The following is a 17,727-nucleotide window of genomic DNA, read 5'->3' on the forward strand; positions in this document are numbered from 1 at the left end:
CATAATGATTCCCTTCCCAAATACTATGCCCCCACTCTCCCCGTTTCAATGGCAGCCGAAGCAGCAGCAAAACAGAGGCTGACACTGGAGATGTAGCAAAAGGCCATGGAGTCTTATGATCAAGTTAATCATCTCCACCTGCGCTATTGGTGGCCTGCCTGTTTGTTGTGGAGATTTTGGAAATTGTTGTTTTAACCATTCAATCATGTCCAACTTTGTATGCTTTTTTTACATGTTTGCTTTTTTGAGATACAGCATCCTTTAATAAATTTGTCTGGAGTATATTTGTTATAATCAGTTTAAATTGCCCTCTTCTATTTATAGCTGGTGGCATAGCATTTAATTTTTCTACTTTAAAACTCAATTAATCCCATCAAAAAATAAATAAATAAAGACCTTTTAAAGTGACCATACAAACATCTTATTAGATATTGGGATGAATTAAATTGTACATGATATATGGACTGTATATGGTGACAGTTCATAATCTGAAAATCAGCGAAGAAAAAAAGGAATGCAACCATTTTGATATAGCCATAATTTCAATGGAATTACTCAATTATGTGAGCTGCAGATAAAGAATCATGCATTCCTTGGTCAAATGGGAAGAGTCCCTTTTTAAAATCAGCATCCCCACTATCACATTCTTTAACAAAGCCAAGAGAGTTTTTTGGCAGCCCTATTTTTGGAGGGCCACTTGAGGGCTTATCTGTATCAGCAGCAGAAATAGAAGACTAATCTTCTGTTGACCTTTTCTTCTCTGTTCAAATGACATGGTTAACTGTTGTGACTCAGCAGCAGTCTTCTGTGAGTCTTTTCGGAATGCAAAATTAACGATGCAGCTGGGGCTCGTTAGTGGGGTTTTGGAGATAAAAGGACGGATGCTGCCACGCCCTAGTCGCAGGAGTCAACGTTCCTTCATGCGTTCCTTGGTTCGTACAACATTGATTAATCAGCAGTCGTGGTTTACACTTGGAAAAGTGCTTGGTTTTATGTAACCCTGATTCAAGGATACACTTGGAGAAGTGCATTGCGTTGTAAGAGTTTTTGTTTAGTATTCTATTATCTCGTTAGAGACTGTATTTATGTTATTTTTGGGCTCACAGCCAGTCGGAGCCGAGAATTGATAAAAAGACTTCCTTTTAAGTTTGTCTGCTTGCCGTTTGTTAAGAGCCGTGAAGGGGGGACAGAACAGATTGACTCCTGCCTGACAAGCCTTCATTTCCGTAATTATGGAGCAGCTGATGGCTGAAAATAGACTAATGGCACAACAAATCGTAATGTTGTCGGATCAAATTCCGCAGTTGCAGAGAGCTGCAACCCCCCCCCCCTCAGCCAAGGAGGAAGTGCCCAGTAGCCATGCCAGATAAATATGATGGGAGTCTGGCTATGTTTGCTGCGTTTCTGGGACAATGTCAGCTGTTCCTGAGCTTGAGAGCGGAAGACTTTCCCACTGACCGGACGAAGGTGGGATTCATTATCAGCTTGCTCTCAGGCACAGCTGCTTGTTGGGCTACCCCCTTGTTAGTTCAGCAGAGCCCTTTGTTGGATGACTTCCAGGGCTTTTGCCAGTATTTCAAACGGATGTTTGAAGATCCGATCAAGGGGGAAACATCTGCTAGAAGTTTGAAGTCACTGCAGCAGGGGAGTAGTTCATTGCAGGACTATGTGACGGAATTCAGGCTGCGTAGCCAGGATTTCATGTGGAATAAACCAGCACTAATGGACACGTTCCAGGATGGATTGTCTGAGGCCTTGCAGGATGAACTGGCGAGGGTGGACAGGCCACCGACGTTCGACGCATTGGTCCACCTGTGCCTCCGGATAGACGCCCGGCTGCAGAGGCGAAGGCCTCGCTGTGTATTCCAGGAGACCACCAGCATGCTGGTTCAGCAAGCGACTGCAGTGGACTGAGAGGAGCCCATGGAGTTGGGTGCTGTCAGACCTCGAGTGTCACAGACAGAGATGGACAGACGAAGTCCAGAGGGATTGTGTTTCTACTGTGGGGATCTTGGACACCTGGCAGGGAGCTGCCCCAAGAAGAACAGAAGGGTTAAACGGACTGCAGCCGTCCCTCAGCAATGCACTATCAGGTCGGACAACCAGCACATTGGTGCGGCCGTGATACCCCGTTCGCACAAGATAGCGTGCATTCGGGGGGGGTGAAGTCACAGGGTGGATGCCCTGCCGAATTAAGTAGAGAACTCTGGCCCTGCGAACTCACTTCCACCTCGGACTGTTCTACCCGTTGCATCCTGCGCTGCTGTTTGTCATCCCGTGAGCATGCAGTCTCTGATACGGGATGCGCAGCGGGGTGACGACTGGGTGGAGCGAGAAAAGGCGGAAGTGGGGCCGGCGTCCCCATGGACTTTGGAAGGGGATCTTTTGAAGTGTTGGGGCCGGTTCTATGTTCCCGCAGGGCACATCCGTCCACGGGTGCTCACGCAGATTCATTGCGCGTCTGTGTCAAGACATTGGGGGTTTGTTCGGACGTTGCGCCTGGCCTCCCGTCAATTTTGGTGGCCCCATCTGAAAAATGACTTACGGAGGTGCGTGAAGTCATGTGCCCAGTGTCATTGGGCCTGGTCTACAAAGAGAACTCCGCCGAGATTCCAGCCTTTGTTGACTCCGGTCCCCGCAGCACTGGACTTTGTCTCTAGGTTCCCAGTGGGGTGCCAGTGTCTTGGACCATGTTCCGGGGAGGCTGTCACCAACCCTTCTGGGCCACACCCCGATCATCGAAACTGGGGGAAGGGCTCTGCAGGAGGGGATGGTGTGGTGGCTCGGCCGGAGTTGGTAGAACTGCCGTCAACCTCTGACGGAGGGGGGCTGGTGGGTCGGCCTTGCAGAGGGTGGAGGACTCTGGACAGGGTGTTAAGGCTCAGTCGAAGCTGGTAGAGCTGCCATCAACCTCCGACGATAGGGGGGCTGGTGGGTCAGCCTTGCAGAGGGTGGAGGACCCTGGACAGGGTGTTAAGGCTCGGGCGAAGCTGGTAGAACTGCCATCAACCTCTGACGGTAGGGGGGCTGGTGGGTCGGCCTTGCAGAGGGTGGAGGACTCTGGACAGGGTGTTAAGGCTCGGTCGAAGCTGGTAGAGCTGCCATCAACCTCCGACGATAGGGGGGCTGGTGGGTTGGCCTTGCGGAGGGTGGATGACCCTGGATGGGGTGTCGACGTCGTGAAGGGTGGAAGGAAACAATGGTGGCCACAGGATACCTAAGGAGTTCCGATTCAAAGGGGCTATGCCTCCAGAGGTTTGGGATTCATGAAAAAGGCACCAAGGGAAATGGGTGCGGGAGTCAACGTTCCTTCATGCGTTCCTTGGTTCGTACAACATTGATTAATCAGCAGTCGTGGTTTACACTTGGAAAAGTGCTTGATTTTATGTAACCCTGATTCAAGGATACACTTGGAGAAGTGCATTGCGTTGTAAGAGTTTTTGTTTAGTATTCTATTATCTCGTTAGAGACTGTATTTATGTTATTTTTGGGCTCACAGCCAGTCGGAGCCGAGAATTGATAAAGAAAGTTCCTTTTGCCAACCTAGCAGTTTGAAAGCATGAAAAAATGCAAGTAGAAAAATAGGAACCACCTTTGGTGGGAAGGTAACAGTGTTCCATGTACCTTTGGCGTTTAGTCATGCTGGCCACATGACCAGAGAGACATCTTTGGACAGCGCTGGCTCTTCAGTTTTAAAACAGAGATGAGCACTGCCCCCTACAGTCAGGAATGACTAGCACATATGTGTGAGGGGAATATTTACCTTTACCTAGTTCAGTGATGATGAACCTTTTTGTAAAGGCGTGCCAAAATTATGTATGTGTGTGTTATCAGGCGTGTGTGCCCACACCCACAATTCAATGCGCCCCACCCACCTGCGGATGCGTGTGTGACCTCCGCCCCACAGTGGGGGAGTTTTCACCCTCCCCAGACTCCAGAGGCTTTCCTGAAGCCTGGGGAGGGCAAAAATGTCCTCCCCCTGTCCCCAGAGGCCCTCCGGAAGCCAGAAACCGATCATTTCTGAGCTTCCGGTTGGGCTATTGGGTCTGTTTTTCACCCTCCCCAGGCTTCAGGAAAGCCGCCTGAGCCTGTGGAGGCAAAAAACGCCCCAACAGTCAAACCAGAAGTTTGAAAACAAACTTCCAGTTGGGCCATTTTTCGCTCTTCCCAGGCTTCAGAAGGCTTGCCTGAACCCTTAGGGAGGACAAAAACAGCCTCCCCCGCCCCCAGGAAGGCTGAAAATCAGCTGGCCAGCATGCACATGTGCACTGGAGCTGACATAGGGCAACACCTCGTGTGCCCTCAGATATGGCTCCGCGTGCCATCTGTGGCACACGTACCATATGTTCGCCATCACGGATCAAGGTTATATGATTTATTAACCTCCCCCTCATGGCCCAGTAATATGAGTTGGGCTAAGCTGATGGGGCTAATTTAGATTATCTTTGCTGGCTACTGCCCCATCTCTACTCCCAATTCAAAATGCTTAAACTCAAATGTAAACATCTTTAATCTTCCTACTGCCATATGATGCTACCTAACCATTAAGAGCAGCCTTGAAAACCCTGCTCTGCCTTAGCAATATATAAAATTAGGCAAATGACAAGTTTCACCTTTTCTATAGTGCCATTCTATCTTTGAAACTGATTACCCATACAGCAGAAGCAAGAAAATTCTGACAAACAAGCTAGATTCAACCTGCACAGACTTCTTATTCTGATTCAAACATAAAAAGATGTACCAAAACTGTCTAGGTACAAACATCTGTTTGCTTCTAAACATAACATTCAACTATGGTTATCTTAACTTGCAAATGTACCAACAGTCTCTGTTCAAGAATGTTCAAATTATATTATTTACTATATTGATTTATAATGTTACTCAATAAACATTTAACCTATATGATAGTTCACGCTTTATTAATCCACACATTGAATATAATAAATAAACATTAGCTTTTATGCCCTGGAAAGAAAAACCCCCAGAAGACACACACACATCCATTGTACCAACTAAAGCATTTATTTGAGCAAAGATACTGTACAAAGCACCTTACTGTTTTTACAAGGCAAATTACTGTTTGATATATTTCATTTTCAGAGGTCATTGACCTGCTGACATGTGGAACCTCCTGACATGATTTCACACCCATATCACTTAAAAAGTCTTAGTCATCAGGTTTTTCTCTCTCCCGCCTCAGCTAGACTATTGAATGGCAATCAAAGCACACTGATTCTGCATTCTGCTGCTTTAATTCAGTTATCTGGCACAAAGCGTCTGATGTCTATTGTTTGGGATAATAAGTAGGGACACTGCTGCCTAAGCAATGAAGCCTCTGGGGTCTTATTTAACTGTATTTCCCATTCTTTGATAACTAGATGCAGTAAATTACATTTACTCCCAGATCCCTGAACTCACAACTCTCTATTCACAAGCAACAGAGGCTGTTCCTGGGAAAGACAGAACAAGCAGGGTAACTGGTAAGTCTCAATAGAATTTGGTTTATTCTTTCAGCAATTTTGATCTTTCAAAAAAAGGAAAAGAAAAAAAAACATGTTGGGTTATCTGGGACTAACAACCAGCTGTATTTTATAGAATAGGGAACCGACAGCTAGCTAATGATTTGACAGACACCACACCTAAACTTAAAGAGACTTGTTGCACTTGTTCATAGGTTGAATGAGCTATTATAGAATAGAATTGTTTTGACTTGTTTTTAACAGTTGTTAATAGGCAGACAATAGAAAACCTAATATTATTGTTTATCTATTTAAAGACAAAAGCAGTAAAAGTATTTATGTCCATAGATAAAGTTTTTGTCAAAAATTAATTCTAATTTTAAAGCAAATTGACATATTTAATCATGTTAACTGTTGCCTAATTTACTAATGACTTCAATTTATTTCTCACTCATTTGCTCAGAATTAAATTTAAATTCAGTGGCATTTATTCTCATATATCAGTCTACATTTCATTGGTTTCGATTCTTTTTAATGATTTGTTTGTAAAAAGCAGCATTTGCATTAAGCATTTTTCCCCTTATAAATACTTAGATAGGGGACATTCTTTAAATTTGATGACGTCATTTGAAATTGTTATTTATACATTTTCCATTTAGTGACCCCAGAAGCTGTTATTTAATTCTTTCCTCATTGGAAATACATTTGAGATAGAGGACCCAAAGATATTTGTCTTAAGAGTGATGGCATATTTGAAAGTGTTGAAAATTAAAAGTGAACCAACCTCTCTACTAACAAATAGAATTGAGGAAGGGTCCCATTCTCATGAAGCCTAAGTAGAATACTATTTAGTTACTTAAGCTAATAAACACAACTGTGCATTAACAACCATACAAGCAAATCCAAACTTTTTCTGAACCATACACTATTTGAATGAGCCCAAATTCACAAAGATTGTGGCTTTCAAATGTACCTGTCACTTTGCCAAATTGGCTATGAATATATGATTAAATGGTTTTCAATATGAGAAGCAGTGTTTACAAATATGTAACTGTTCAATCTCCCCACCTCCCTCAAAAAAACCCCAGAAGCCCTTATTGGGATTCCATTACACACACACACACACACACACACACACACACACAGAGAGAGAGAGAGAGAGAGAGAGAGAGAGAGAGAGAGAGAGAGACATTTATTTATTTATTTATTTATTTATTTATTTTTTATTTATTTATTTTTAGAGAGAGTCTTATAATTAGTCCTCATAGGATGAAATATGGACAAAGGGACTTTGATGTTATGGTTTCTATGGGACTGCCTTCAGGGAACATCTCAATTGTATGCTTGTGCAATGAATTGTTATTTTTCTTTTATGCCTGTATTTTGTGCCTGGATCCCATCTTATTTTTTGTTTGGTGTGGTTTGTCATATATTATTTTTGTACTGCCCACAGTCAATTGGAATCAGGCAGTACCCAAATTTACATAAATAAATATATGGTATCCTATTTAATCAAGGTGCTAAGTACCAAAAGTACTATTTACTCTCTTCATTCCCAGTATTAAAAGTATAATAGTAACATAGAAAATGACATTAATATTCTCTTTTATGCCACTCAAAAATTCGAGGGCTAAAGATGGCATAACTCTCCTTCACAGAACTCTAGAGAGCCAAGAACTCAGGAAAAAAGCTGCTTACTTTACCCCACAGGAATATTTCATAATGTACTACCATTCCAAAAATTATACAAAGGAAAATAAGTCATATTTTTCCCACTTTATCCCCAAAGCTTAGATATAAGTGTGCCCAGCAAACTTCAGATGGATAAGATCTTTATATAAAACTGCTACTATTGAGGGATCCTTGGTTCTCTCTGAGCTTGGTTGTTTTCTTGAAGACATTTCATTACCCAAAATAGATAATATCATGAGTGCCATCTGCCAGAAAACCGCCAAACTCAGACAGCACCAAAGGACCCTTCATGACAACATAAACACATTAACAAAAATAACCACATAACTTAAAAACAACATAGGAACAATAAGTTCCATCATATATCATACAGCAGTTCCGGTTGCGTTTGTAATCCTATTACTCATTATCCATTTTTATATACATTTTTTAACTTATTTATACTTAGCTACTTATGATCAGGTATTATCTGCCTATATTGTGCTTTATATTTTTACTGTCATCTATTCTCTTACATGCAGTTATAGGTATACATTCACATAGTTATTCTTTTTCTTTGCCATTCTTATATTATTATTATTCCTTTTAAAAGAGTATAAGATATAATTTGGAATGTATCATTTACCATCCTTCACACTTGCTATGACACCACCTTATTTTCTCTTTCTTTTCTTTTCTCCCTCCCTTCCTTCTCTACTTCCTTCCTTCCTCCTCTCCTTCCCCTTCTTCCTTCCCTTACTTCTCCCCTACTCCTACCCTGTCTTCTCCTTCCTAGCCTCTCACCTTCTCCTTTTCTCTCTGCCTCCCTCCTCTCCTTTTCTTTCTCTCCCTCCCACTCACCTCTCCTTACTTCTTTCTTCTTTCCCTACCTCTCCTCCACATTTCTTCTTCCTCTCCTACTGTCTCTCCTTCTCTCTCTCTCCAACCCTCCACTTCTTTCCCTTCCTTCGTCCCTCCATTCTCTACTTCCTTCCTCCCCTCCTTTCCTTCCTTCTTCCCTTCCTTTCTTTTTCTATTGTTATGGGTGTCTCTTTCAAATCCAGTTTATGTTTTCTTGGGGTTGTTATTTCCACAAGTATCATTTCCTTTTTTCTCTATCATTCTACTGTCTATATGCCAGCTATCATCCTGATTTGATTTCACCAATCATGACCCCCTTGTTTTACTCATAATTATTATTTTTGAGAGTTATTCTATTCTTTCAATGTTTTTTATTTCTTTGCTCCATCCATCTATACCAATTAACCCATATCTGGTCTACTTTCAATTTCTTAGAAATATTAAACATCTGGGCTCTTTTTTTTGTGTGCATTCAGTCCATTCAGGTTTATCGACATAATTGTTGTTTCTTGATCCATCTCTAGTTGAGATTGTTTCTTCTGCTTCTAGTTTGTATCTGACATTTCCCTCTCGTGCCTTCCTTCTCTGCTCTCTCTCTTTCTTGCCTCTGTTCTTCTCTCTTGCTTCTTTCGCTGTCTTCCTTCTCTGCTCTCTCTCTTTCTTGTCTCTGTTCTTCTCTCCTGCTTCTTTCGCTGTCTTCTGATGTTTCTTCCACTTGACCTCTGTCCTCTTTGCTTCCTTGTTTTCCTTCCCTATTACAGTGTTCTTCATAGAATTTGTGTGCTTCTTCTAAATTCTCTATCTTATATCTTTTTCCTTGCCAAGATACCAGAACCCCTTCTGGTACCAGCCATCTGTACATTATTCTGTTTTTATTCAACTCGTTTGTTAAAAATTGGTATTGCCTGCATTGTTCCCGGATTCCCCATGGGATCTATTTAAGCGTGGTCAGCTCTTTTCCCTGTAATATAATCGTCTCTTCCCTGGTTTTTTTGTACACTTCATCTCTGGCAGTTTTCTTAGTGAATCTTACATATACTTCTCTCGGGAGCCTATGTCTCCTTGCATAATTAGTGTTCACCCTGTAAACCTCATCAATCGTTCCTCTTAATTCTTGTTCTGTTATTTACAAAAATTCAGTAAGGAAATTAACCATTTTTCCTTTCAGATCTTCCTCCTTCTCTTCCGGTATGTTTTGAAATCTTACGTAGAATGCCGCTTTTTCGTTTTCGAGTCGGATTATTGACAATTCCAATTCTTTATTAAGTTGCCTATATTCTATTTCCATTTTTCCCATCTTCTGATCTGAGTGTTGTATTTTTTCTTCCATACATTGGATTTTCTGTTCGTTGATTGTTAAGGCATTCTGTATCTTTTCAATTTTATCGGCTACATTTTTTATTGTTCCTTTCAATTCTCCCATTTCATTTTTAAGTTCTTCGTGATTTTTCCTTCTCTCTGTATCTCCTGTATCATCTGGAGCATCGTTTGCATGTTTTGCATCGTAGGTGCTGATCCGGCTGATTCTGCCAGCTTTTCCCCTTTCTCCAGCCCCCACGCACTCTCCATTGTTTTTTTATTTGAGGGGGGGTGTTGCTGCACTCACATTGGGTATGGTCTTTTTCCCTAATTTTGATGAGGTTGCCATTTTAACCCCCTTTTTTTTATCTTGCCCACTATTGGTTATAACTTTTACCTTATTTATATCTTATCAGTAATATCAATAATATATTAAAATTATTATAATTGCATAAACCAATATTCAACAATTCCACAATTATCCTTCCTTAGTATCACCTTTCAATACTTAAACAGTCCTATGTAAGTAATACTAGTAGTATTCTATTTGATTAATTTGATTAGTAAGTATCATAAATTTATACATCACAACCTATTCTTATATCAGTAAATATCTCTCAGTTTTGTCGGTTGTTCAATATTCTGTTCTAATAATTAATCTCTCTAAGTCACTCTCTTCTTGATGTCAGTGTTAGAGTCCACGAAGCAAAAGACAGACCTCTATTTCTTGTCTCTGGCACAGCTCCAAGCTCCCAATCAGATCAATATCAAATAGTTAAGTTAAGAAATTCAACCCAGCGGCAGAAGAGCTGGTAAACAGGAAAAAAAAGGAAACTCCGTTTTGCCAACCCGACTATTATGCAGTCACTTCTTTAAACCTTCCAAATCTTTCCGGCAAATTTTATTCCGTGAAGTCCATGTCGGGATTTCGTTCTTACTGTGGCTGATCTTAAAGCTGTTGCGGCTGTCCCTTCCTGTCCGTTCTGACTTAGCCTTTTTGCAATGTTTCTTTTCGCAAACTTAAGCTGTAAAAAAAGAGCTTCTCTCTCAGCTTCTTCTTCTCTCAGCTCACCCACTTTGCCAGTTACGCGTTGCTTTCCTCTCTGGATTGTCGGCAATAATAACAAGCACCCGAATTCGTCTGCTTCTATTTCTGTTTCTTCCTTCTATGCAGATACCATTGCTCAGTCCTAACCAGATGGTAGGATATTTCTTTGTCCAATTAGGGGGGTTTCTCCTATCTGCCGGGGGATTTGCCTTACCACCCCGGCATCTGCAGAAAATCCCCTTTAATCTGCTGGTCTCTTCGGGATCAGCAGTGCTCCAAAAAAAAGAGCCCACATGAAGAAATTAGAGTCAGGAGTTAGAGAAGCTCCCTTACCCTGCTCTAGGCACAATGATGTCACCGGAAGTCCTACTGTATGCTTTCTTGTTTGGCTATAAAGTTTGTCTGTGGGTGAACATCCTCATATTAGTTCTTTGTGATATATAGATGACAGGCCTAAGAATAAATAGCATGAATTAAACCCTGTTGAACTCAGTGGGTTTTCTGAGTTGAACATACATGCATTACAATAATAGGATAACAACATTAGTATTTGGAATATGATCATTGTGTGTAAAATATGTAAATATTTAAATTAAATGAAACATTCAACTGGTCAAGTGACCCAGAGTACATTATATCAACAAAATCCACACAATGAAGCTCTGGTCCTCACAATGCAAAGAGTGGTTTTTGAAAACAAGCAACAATGGACATCTGCCTTTGTCATTACAGTAGATTTAGAGCTAGAACTGTTATTTATGCTGATTGGCAGATACGCAGGTTGTAATTCACCAATACAACTGGAAGTACAAAGTTGTATACATCTGCATTAGAATTTTGGTGTGATATAGCAAAACAATTTACAGAGACAGGCAGGCCACTTTCTACACAGTTCAGGAAAGCGACAAAACATCAGTAGATTATTTGGGAGTGGGAGGGAAACATTTGGTTGACCTCTGTAAACCTCCTCCCAGTTGCTTCTGTTACCTTTATCGAGGTCTTCATTTTTTTTCTAATATTACATTCATGGGCCAAAATCTGAAAAATTACAAAATTTTGTCATGAGACATTACAGATAAGATTGATTGTGGTGTTAGCTTTAAACTGCTCCCTTCCACATTCCTCCCAGTAAAGTTTCTATATACTTTAGGATACGTATTGCCATCATTTGATGCACATGGTAATGACAAGGAACTTGCACATGTAAATGACCCATCACAAATGGAGGTAGTCCTTTACTTACAACCACAATTGAGCTCAAAGTTTCTCTTGCTATACAAGACAGTTGCTAAGTGATTTCCCCTCCGCCCCATTTTACTACCTTTCTTGCCACGTTTGTTAACTGAATCTCTGCAGTTGTAAAATTAGTAACACGGTTGCTAAATGAATCTGGCTCCCCCATTGACTTTGCTTGTCAGAAGGTCGCAAAAGGTTATCACATGATCCTGGGACACTGCAACCGTCATATATATGAGTCAGTTGTCATGAATTTTGATCATGTAACTCTGAAGATGCTGCAATGTCTGTAAGTGTGAAAAATGGTCCTATCACTTTTTTCACTGATTGCCTAACTTCAAAAAGTCACTAAATGAACCATTGTAAGTTGAGGACTATCTGTATATCATCACAGAGAATGACAATAGAATAACAATACTTTCCAAGAGTTTTTGAAGGCTTTTTTCCTACTTACTACATGCATTGTAATCACATCTACTGTATTGCAGAGCTATATGTAGTCATTCAGTAGGAAATTAAATAGCATGTGCATCTATGAAGCAGAACACACTCAGATGAGAATGTAGAAGATTATGGCCTATATATACTATATATATTGATCAATAGCACTAAAAGGCTTAATTAAAACTTTGGTATCCCTGGATTTTCCATTTCTGCTTTTTCTGTTTCCTCTAAGCATTCATCTTGCTTTTAAAGCTAGGTGAATTGGAGTAAATATGAAACTCAAGATGCTTTTTTAAAAAAGGGGTTATAAAGTAGTCCCTTCCCTTTTGGGGAGGCCTGGAGTGGCAAAAGTAACTGAAACTTAAGTGGAAGTATTTCTAAGAGGAACAATAGAAGCCCCAGGAAGTCTACATAGGTACTCTGCTCACTTTTCTAAAGTTGCACAGAAATAAACAATTCAGGAAGGTTTGCATTATTTTCTGCATTTGCATCTTTTTTGTTTGTTTCTTTGTTCGTTTGTTTCTGCTGGTGATGGGGTAAGAACCTATAAATAACTCTGAAGCTTTCACCACTGAAAAGTTCTCTTGAAACTGTTCTTCTTGCTTCTGAGATTGTGCTAGGGTACAATAATCCCTCACTTTCAAGCCTATCTTTGCTACCAAGAAGACTAAACAATTGCTTTGTTAATTACAGCCCTATTTCTTAGAAAACTGACTTCTTTTAATACCACGTTCTGTGGCATTCTATAGACTTACAGAATCAGTGCCTATACTCAACTTTAATAATGATGCATACATCAGGGTATTTATATTTCCTGTCCTTTCCTCTTGGTGATGCTATATGGTGTATGTAACATATAGCTTCTAAGTTGTGCAGAAACTCCCCCTGAAGTAGAAATTCAAGTGATTTTTTTTTTTACTGTGCTTCACTTCTGAAGGGAACATTTGACCAGCATAAGAGGAACTCTCCGGGTTGTTAAATATCCCGTGTAACTTGTTATATGTCCTATTTCCCCTGTGTGGGCAATCAGAATTTGGATGATGACCATATTTACTATGTGAACTAATTCAATAACATAGACATTATGGTACACCGGCTTGTTTGTCACACATACCCCCTAGTACAGAAAATATTAGAAAGTTATCCATTCACTAGAAAAGATTTGTCTAGAAAAGTTGCATCAACCTTTGTTAAGATAACAACTGCTTGACTTCACAGTTTGCATCTCTAACATAGGCTGCTTGGCATTTTAGATCACAGCTTCTTTGGCTATATAGTTGTCTGCTTGTCTGTTTGGCAATTAACCATTCACATGCTTCTTGCTGTTGTAACAAACACTTCCTCTCTTGTTTCCATTCAAGCTTTGTACAGCATGGAAATTAATGTGGAGAAAGACAAACAAACTGGAGAGACCAAGATTCTCTCTACGTCCCCCATTGGCCCCGAGGCTGCCCGTCAGAGAGGAATCAAAGTCTATGATGATGGTACCAAAGTAGTCTATGAGATGCATTCTGGAGGCACGGTGGTAGAAAACGGAGTACATAAGTTAAGCTCAAAGGACGTAGATGATCTTATTCAGAAAGCAGGGCAATCAAGCATAAAAGGAGGGGCTATATCAATAGTGGATGGAAACCTCAGTCACATGAAGGAACAAATTCTTTTTAAGGAAGCAAAACTAGAGATGGTGCACAAATCCAGCAAAAGACTTTCTGGGAACCCTCCACACCAAGCAAAACTTTCTGGGGATGAAATCCCAGAAGCCAGTTCAGATCACCCAGTAACAATGATATTTATGGGTTATCAAAATATTGATGATGAAGATGAGACCAAAAAGGTATTGGGCTATGATGAGACAATCAAGGCCGAACTGGTCCTTATTGATGAAGATGATGAAAAATCATTACGTGAGAAGACAGTGACTGATGTGTCGACTATGGATGGAAATGCTGCTGAGTTAGTTTCTGGGAGGCCCTTGTCAGACACAACAGAGCCCTCTTCACCAGAGGGAAAAGAAGAAAGTTTACCAATGGAGAAAGTCCCAGGTACAGAAAAGAAAAAGCGCTGTCAGTGCTGTAATGTCATGTGACCATCTTCCTTCCTTCCTCCTCCTCCTCCTCCTTCTTCTTCTTCCGAGCAGCTCATGCTCCATCACTCCCTTAGACCTCACTGTATTTTTCTAACTGCAGTACTGTGAACTGGAAGTGATTGCCTCCATTGCCTTGCAGTTGGTTTGCTCTGATTTTTCTAACTTGTCAAGGGAGATGAGTAATGAAAGTACAGACTTCTCACCAAATGCACTCTTTTAGGATTATTTTTAGAGTGTGAGAACAAAAACAGCAAACAAAGTGCTGTTCTATTTGAAAGATATCTCTATATCAATATAAATATATAATATATGAATATGCATAGTTGAATATGTGTAATATGCATATTTATGTATGGCATATATTTATTAGACTTATAAATGTATATGAAAAATTTTACTTTATATAACTAGCAGGTATGATCAACCTCCAAGGTTTTACAGGATTCCTAAGTTTCACATATATGTGAGCCTTAAACTGCATTTTAATGTTGTACGTTTTTTAAGAAACAGGTTTTATTTTTTACTGGTGTAAGGGAAAGACATTTGATCGTGTTGTTTGAGATCCTAATATTTGAATTTTCCTTCCCCAAAGAAAGACTTTGTTCTAATTTGGGAAGCTGTTTATTAAGACCTGTTCCCATATAAGCCCCAATAAAACGGTTTGGTCTTGCGGACAATGTACAATGGGATCAACCCAACTAGCATCATGTTGACTGGAACCTTCATTTCTTTTGCTCAAGTTTCTGATGGGCTCTTCTATAAGGGTCATTGAAAGGAATGCATTTTGCACAGTCTCCGTGCTCAGCGTTCCTATATAGTTGGCTTCAATGAGGCTTGTATGCATGCAAGTGTGGATCAGAATTCAGTTGTGACATATTTTGCAACACTGAAAATACCACACTGATTTCACTACTGACTGGTATCGTTAAAAATAATTGAATAGTTGCTTAGGGAACTCAGAGTGATGATTTAGGGTTTTGTTATCATTGTTTTATTTGCCCTTATTTAAATCTTCTAGTTTTCAGTATTGTGCTTATGTCCCATCTTCCTACAGTCGAATTAAAATGAGTATGCCATGAAAATGGGTCTAGAATTGCCAGGATTAAATTATTGTCACTGATTTTACTTGTTTGCCTTTCAGTAACAGTGCCTACCTATGTATATGGTCTGCTTGTCAGAACTGTGATATGTAAAAGATGATTTTGTGGTTTATATAAAATATGTATCCATAATAATAGTCTTATGATCTAAACTTCCCAAAAAGAAAAAAGAAGAGAGCCACTTTTTCTCAAGAATAGAAGGCCCCAGTTCTCAAAGTCTCTTTAGAGGTTGTTATGTTTGCCTCCCAGAGAACAGAAAATCAAAGTAGAAAAGCTAGCATTTTTATAATAGGCAAGCACCATATGAACTATCATCTTCCAGTGTCTCCTTCAGATAAAATAAAAAAGCCCAGTGGGAGTCTTAGCTTCATATTAGCATCACCAGAATCACTTTCTATGTCCTTCTGCTTGAATGTTTGGTTACTAAGGGCTCGTACGGCTATGTTCCCATTCTTGACAATACAAAAAGGACAGCACCCACAACATACTTCATACCACAGTTGGCAGTTAAACCAGTAGTATTGCTGCCTTCTGAGAAAATAATGTGGATTACTTTTAGGTTAGAGATTGGCTCTTCAAAGGCTGGGGAAAACAGTTCTATAATACCTGTTCTGTAAATTCTAAGGAGGATAAAGAGAATTAATGACATTTCCAGGTAAAAGTTACTCCAGGTAAAAGTTACTTCCACAACCAGTGAGTTTGACGTGACACCCTCTCCCCATTCCTGCTTCATATCCTCCTTCCCAGCTCTCACCCTCATTTGTTTGCATTGCTCATGGCACCTCATTTCCCCCTACCCATTAGAAAATTGCCTCTTTCAAGATGGCAAAACACGCTTCAATAGTTCTGACATTCAGTGTGTACATACTTAAGTTGTTATTCAAAGCCTCTGGCAATACGTTTCTCCTCTAACCTTTGCACAGGAGTCTGCGAAAACCAAGATTGTGACAACTCATGGGATAAATTAGAGGTCTGGGTCCCAAATTAGATTGCACGTGCAGGAGAAGAATGCGATCTACTCTTTTCAGGAAACCTCAGCCCTACAAAATAAAAATGCATTGGGCAAGGCATTGCTGGTGCAACTAGGGGGGGAGCAGAGTCTGCCCTCATGCACAATATAACAATCCTTCTCTAGTGAATCTTTGATAAAAACAAAATCCACTGTTTACAATTATTGCTGTCAAAAAGCCAGCACAGTAAATCATAGATGGACATGTTTTCAAAACCTGATGGTATTTCCTGTGACCCGACAAAAGCGCGAACGTCAAAAGCGCGCCGACAAAACCGTGGCGCTAAAACCGCGATATCAAAAGCACGCCGACAACAGCGCGCCGACAACAGCGCGCCAACAGAAGCGCGAGTTAAGGTAAGGTTTAGGGTTAGGTTTAGGGTTAGGTTTAGGGTTATTTTTAGGGTTAGGTTACAGCGCGCTTCTGTCGGCGCGCTGTTGTCGGCACGCTTCAGCGCTCATTCGTCGGCGCGGTTTTGTCGGCACGGTTTTGTCACCACGGTTTAGTCAGGCGCGCTTTTGTCATTCGCGCATTTGTGGTGGAACCGGTATTTCCTAAGCATCTTTATTTCTCTTTTGCAATAGCAATATTTATTTCCTCAAAGACCTGCATTCAGTTTAACATGCAATCAATACTCCAATGTCCAAGCCTATCCCACAAAAGAAAAATATGTGCCATGACAGTGAGGTATGGTGTCTCTGGCAACCACAAAAAAAGGCCAAACAGATGCCTAGCCAGCCATCCAGATGGGAGAAAGGAGCCTTTTGGTCTCTAACAGTTGCCAAACTCCAAAGGCAGCTCCTCCATGTTTAAGTGAATGCATACATGGGAGGCTTAAGACTAAGATAGCAGAGAAAATATTTCCTTCAGGCATCTTAGATCAGCTTCTATCAGACTCAATAATGGGCTATAGCAAGATGGAGGATTTATTGTGAGGACATGCCCTTAGCAAATGGTTAGTGGGGCATCCTTCCACTGAGATGTAGATGAGTTCGGAGTGTTAAGAGTAGGAAATTATGATTGACCACAAGAAATACAAATTTCTTGCAAAACAGTCTTTGTTTGCTTAAAGTTCATCAAATTAGTTTTCATGTTCATCTTGTAGAAAGCTCCTGCACATCGTAAGTACTCATATAATTTAAACATTGCTTCTTTACTTGCTTTGTCTCATTAAACCTACGGAAACTTTGAGATATTTTTACCCAGGATTGTCCCTAGGAAGAAATGAAAAACACAGTTTCAGGGTGACAAGCGATTCCCTTTCGCCTTCTCAGTGTCAGCTAAGTATGCAGCCATTTATCTGACTATTCTAATCATGAATAAAAGTATCTCAAAGTTATGATCAAAGAATCTGTAGTCCTTCAGAGATTGCTGGCCTCCAGTTTTCATCAGCCCCATCGGCATATCCTACCACATCAAGTTTGGGGATGAATGGATATAGCCACAGTTGTTCTATTCCTGCTCTTAATGCTACAACCCACATGCCAGGTTCTTTGGAAATGTAACCTTCCCA

At 40.6% G+C, this 17,727-nt stretch overlaps 2 protein-coding genes across 2 annotated transcripts in view; both read left to right on the forward strand.

The window, feature by feature from the left end:
- Positions 1 to 14,104, forward strand: part of LOC116506166 (paralemmin-2-like) — a 149,013-nt gene extending 134,909 nt beyond the window's left edge. The window contains exons 6-7 of the mRNA XM_032213818.1: positions 5,379 to 5,480; positions 13,380 to 14,104. Coding sequence (XP_032069709.1) covers positions 5,379 to 5,480; positions 13,380 to 14,104 — 827 coding nt within the window. The remainder of the gene's footprint in view (positions 1 to 5,378; positions 5,481 to 13,379) is intronic.
- Positions 5,415 to 17,727, forward strand: part of LOC116506138 (A-kinase anchor protein 2-like) — a 161,327-nt gene continuing 149,014 nt past the window's right edge. The window contains exon 1 of the mRNA XM_032213795.1: positions 5,415 to 5,480. The gene's annotated coding sequence lies outside the window, so the exon portion shown is untranslated. The remainder of the gene's footprint in view (positions 5,481 to 17,727) is intronic.

Source organism: Thamnophis elegans, chromosome 3, assembly GCF_009769535.1.
Source record: "Thamnophis elegans isolate rThaEle1 chromosome 3, rThaEle1.pri, whole genome shotgun sequence".
NCBI classification, from domain to species: domain Eukaryota; kingdom Metazoa; phylum Chordata; class Lepidosauria; order Squamata; family Colubridae; genus Thamnophis; species Thamnophis elegans.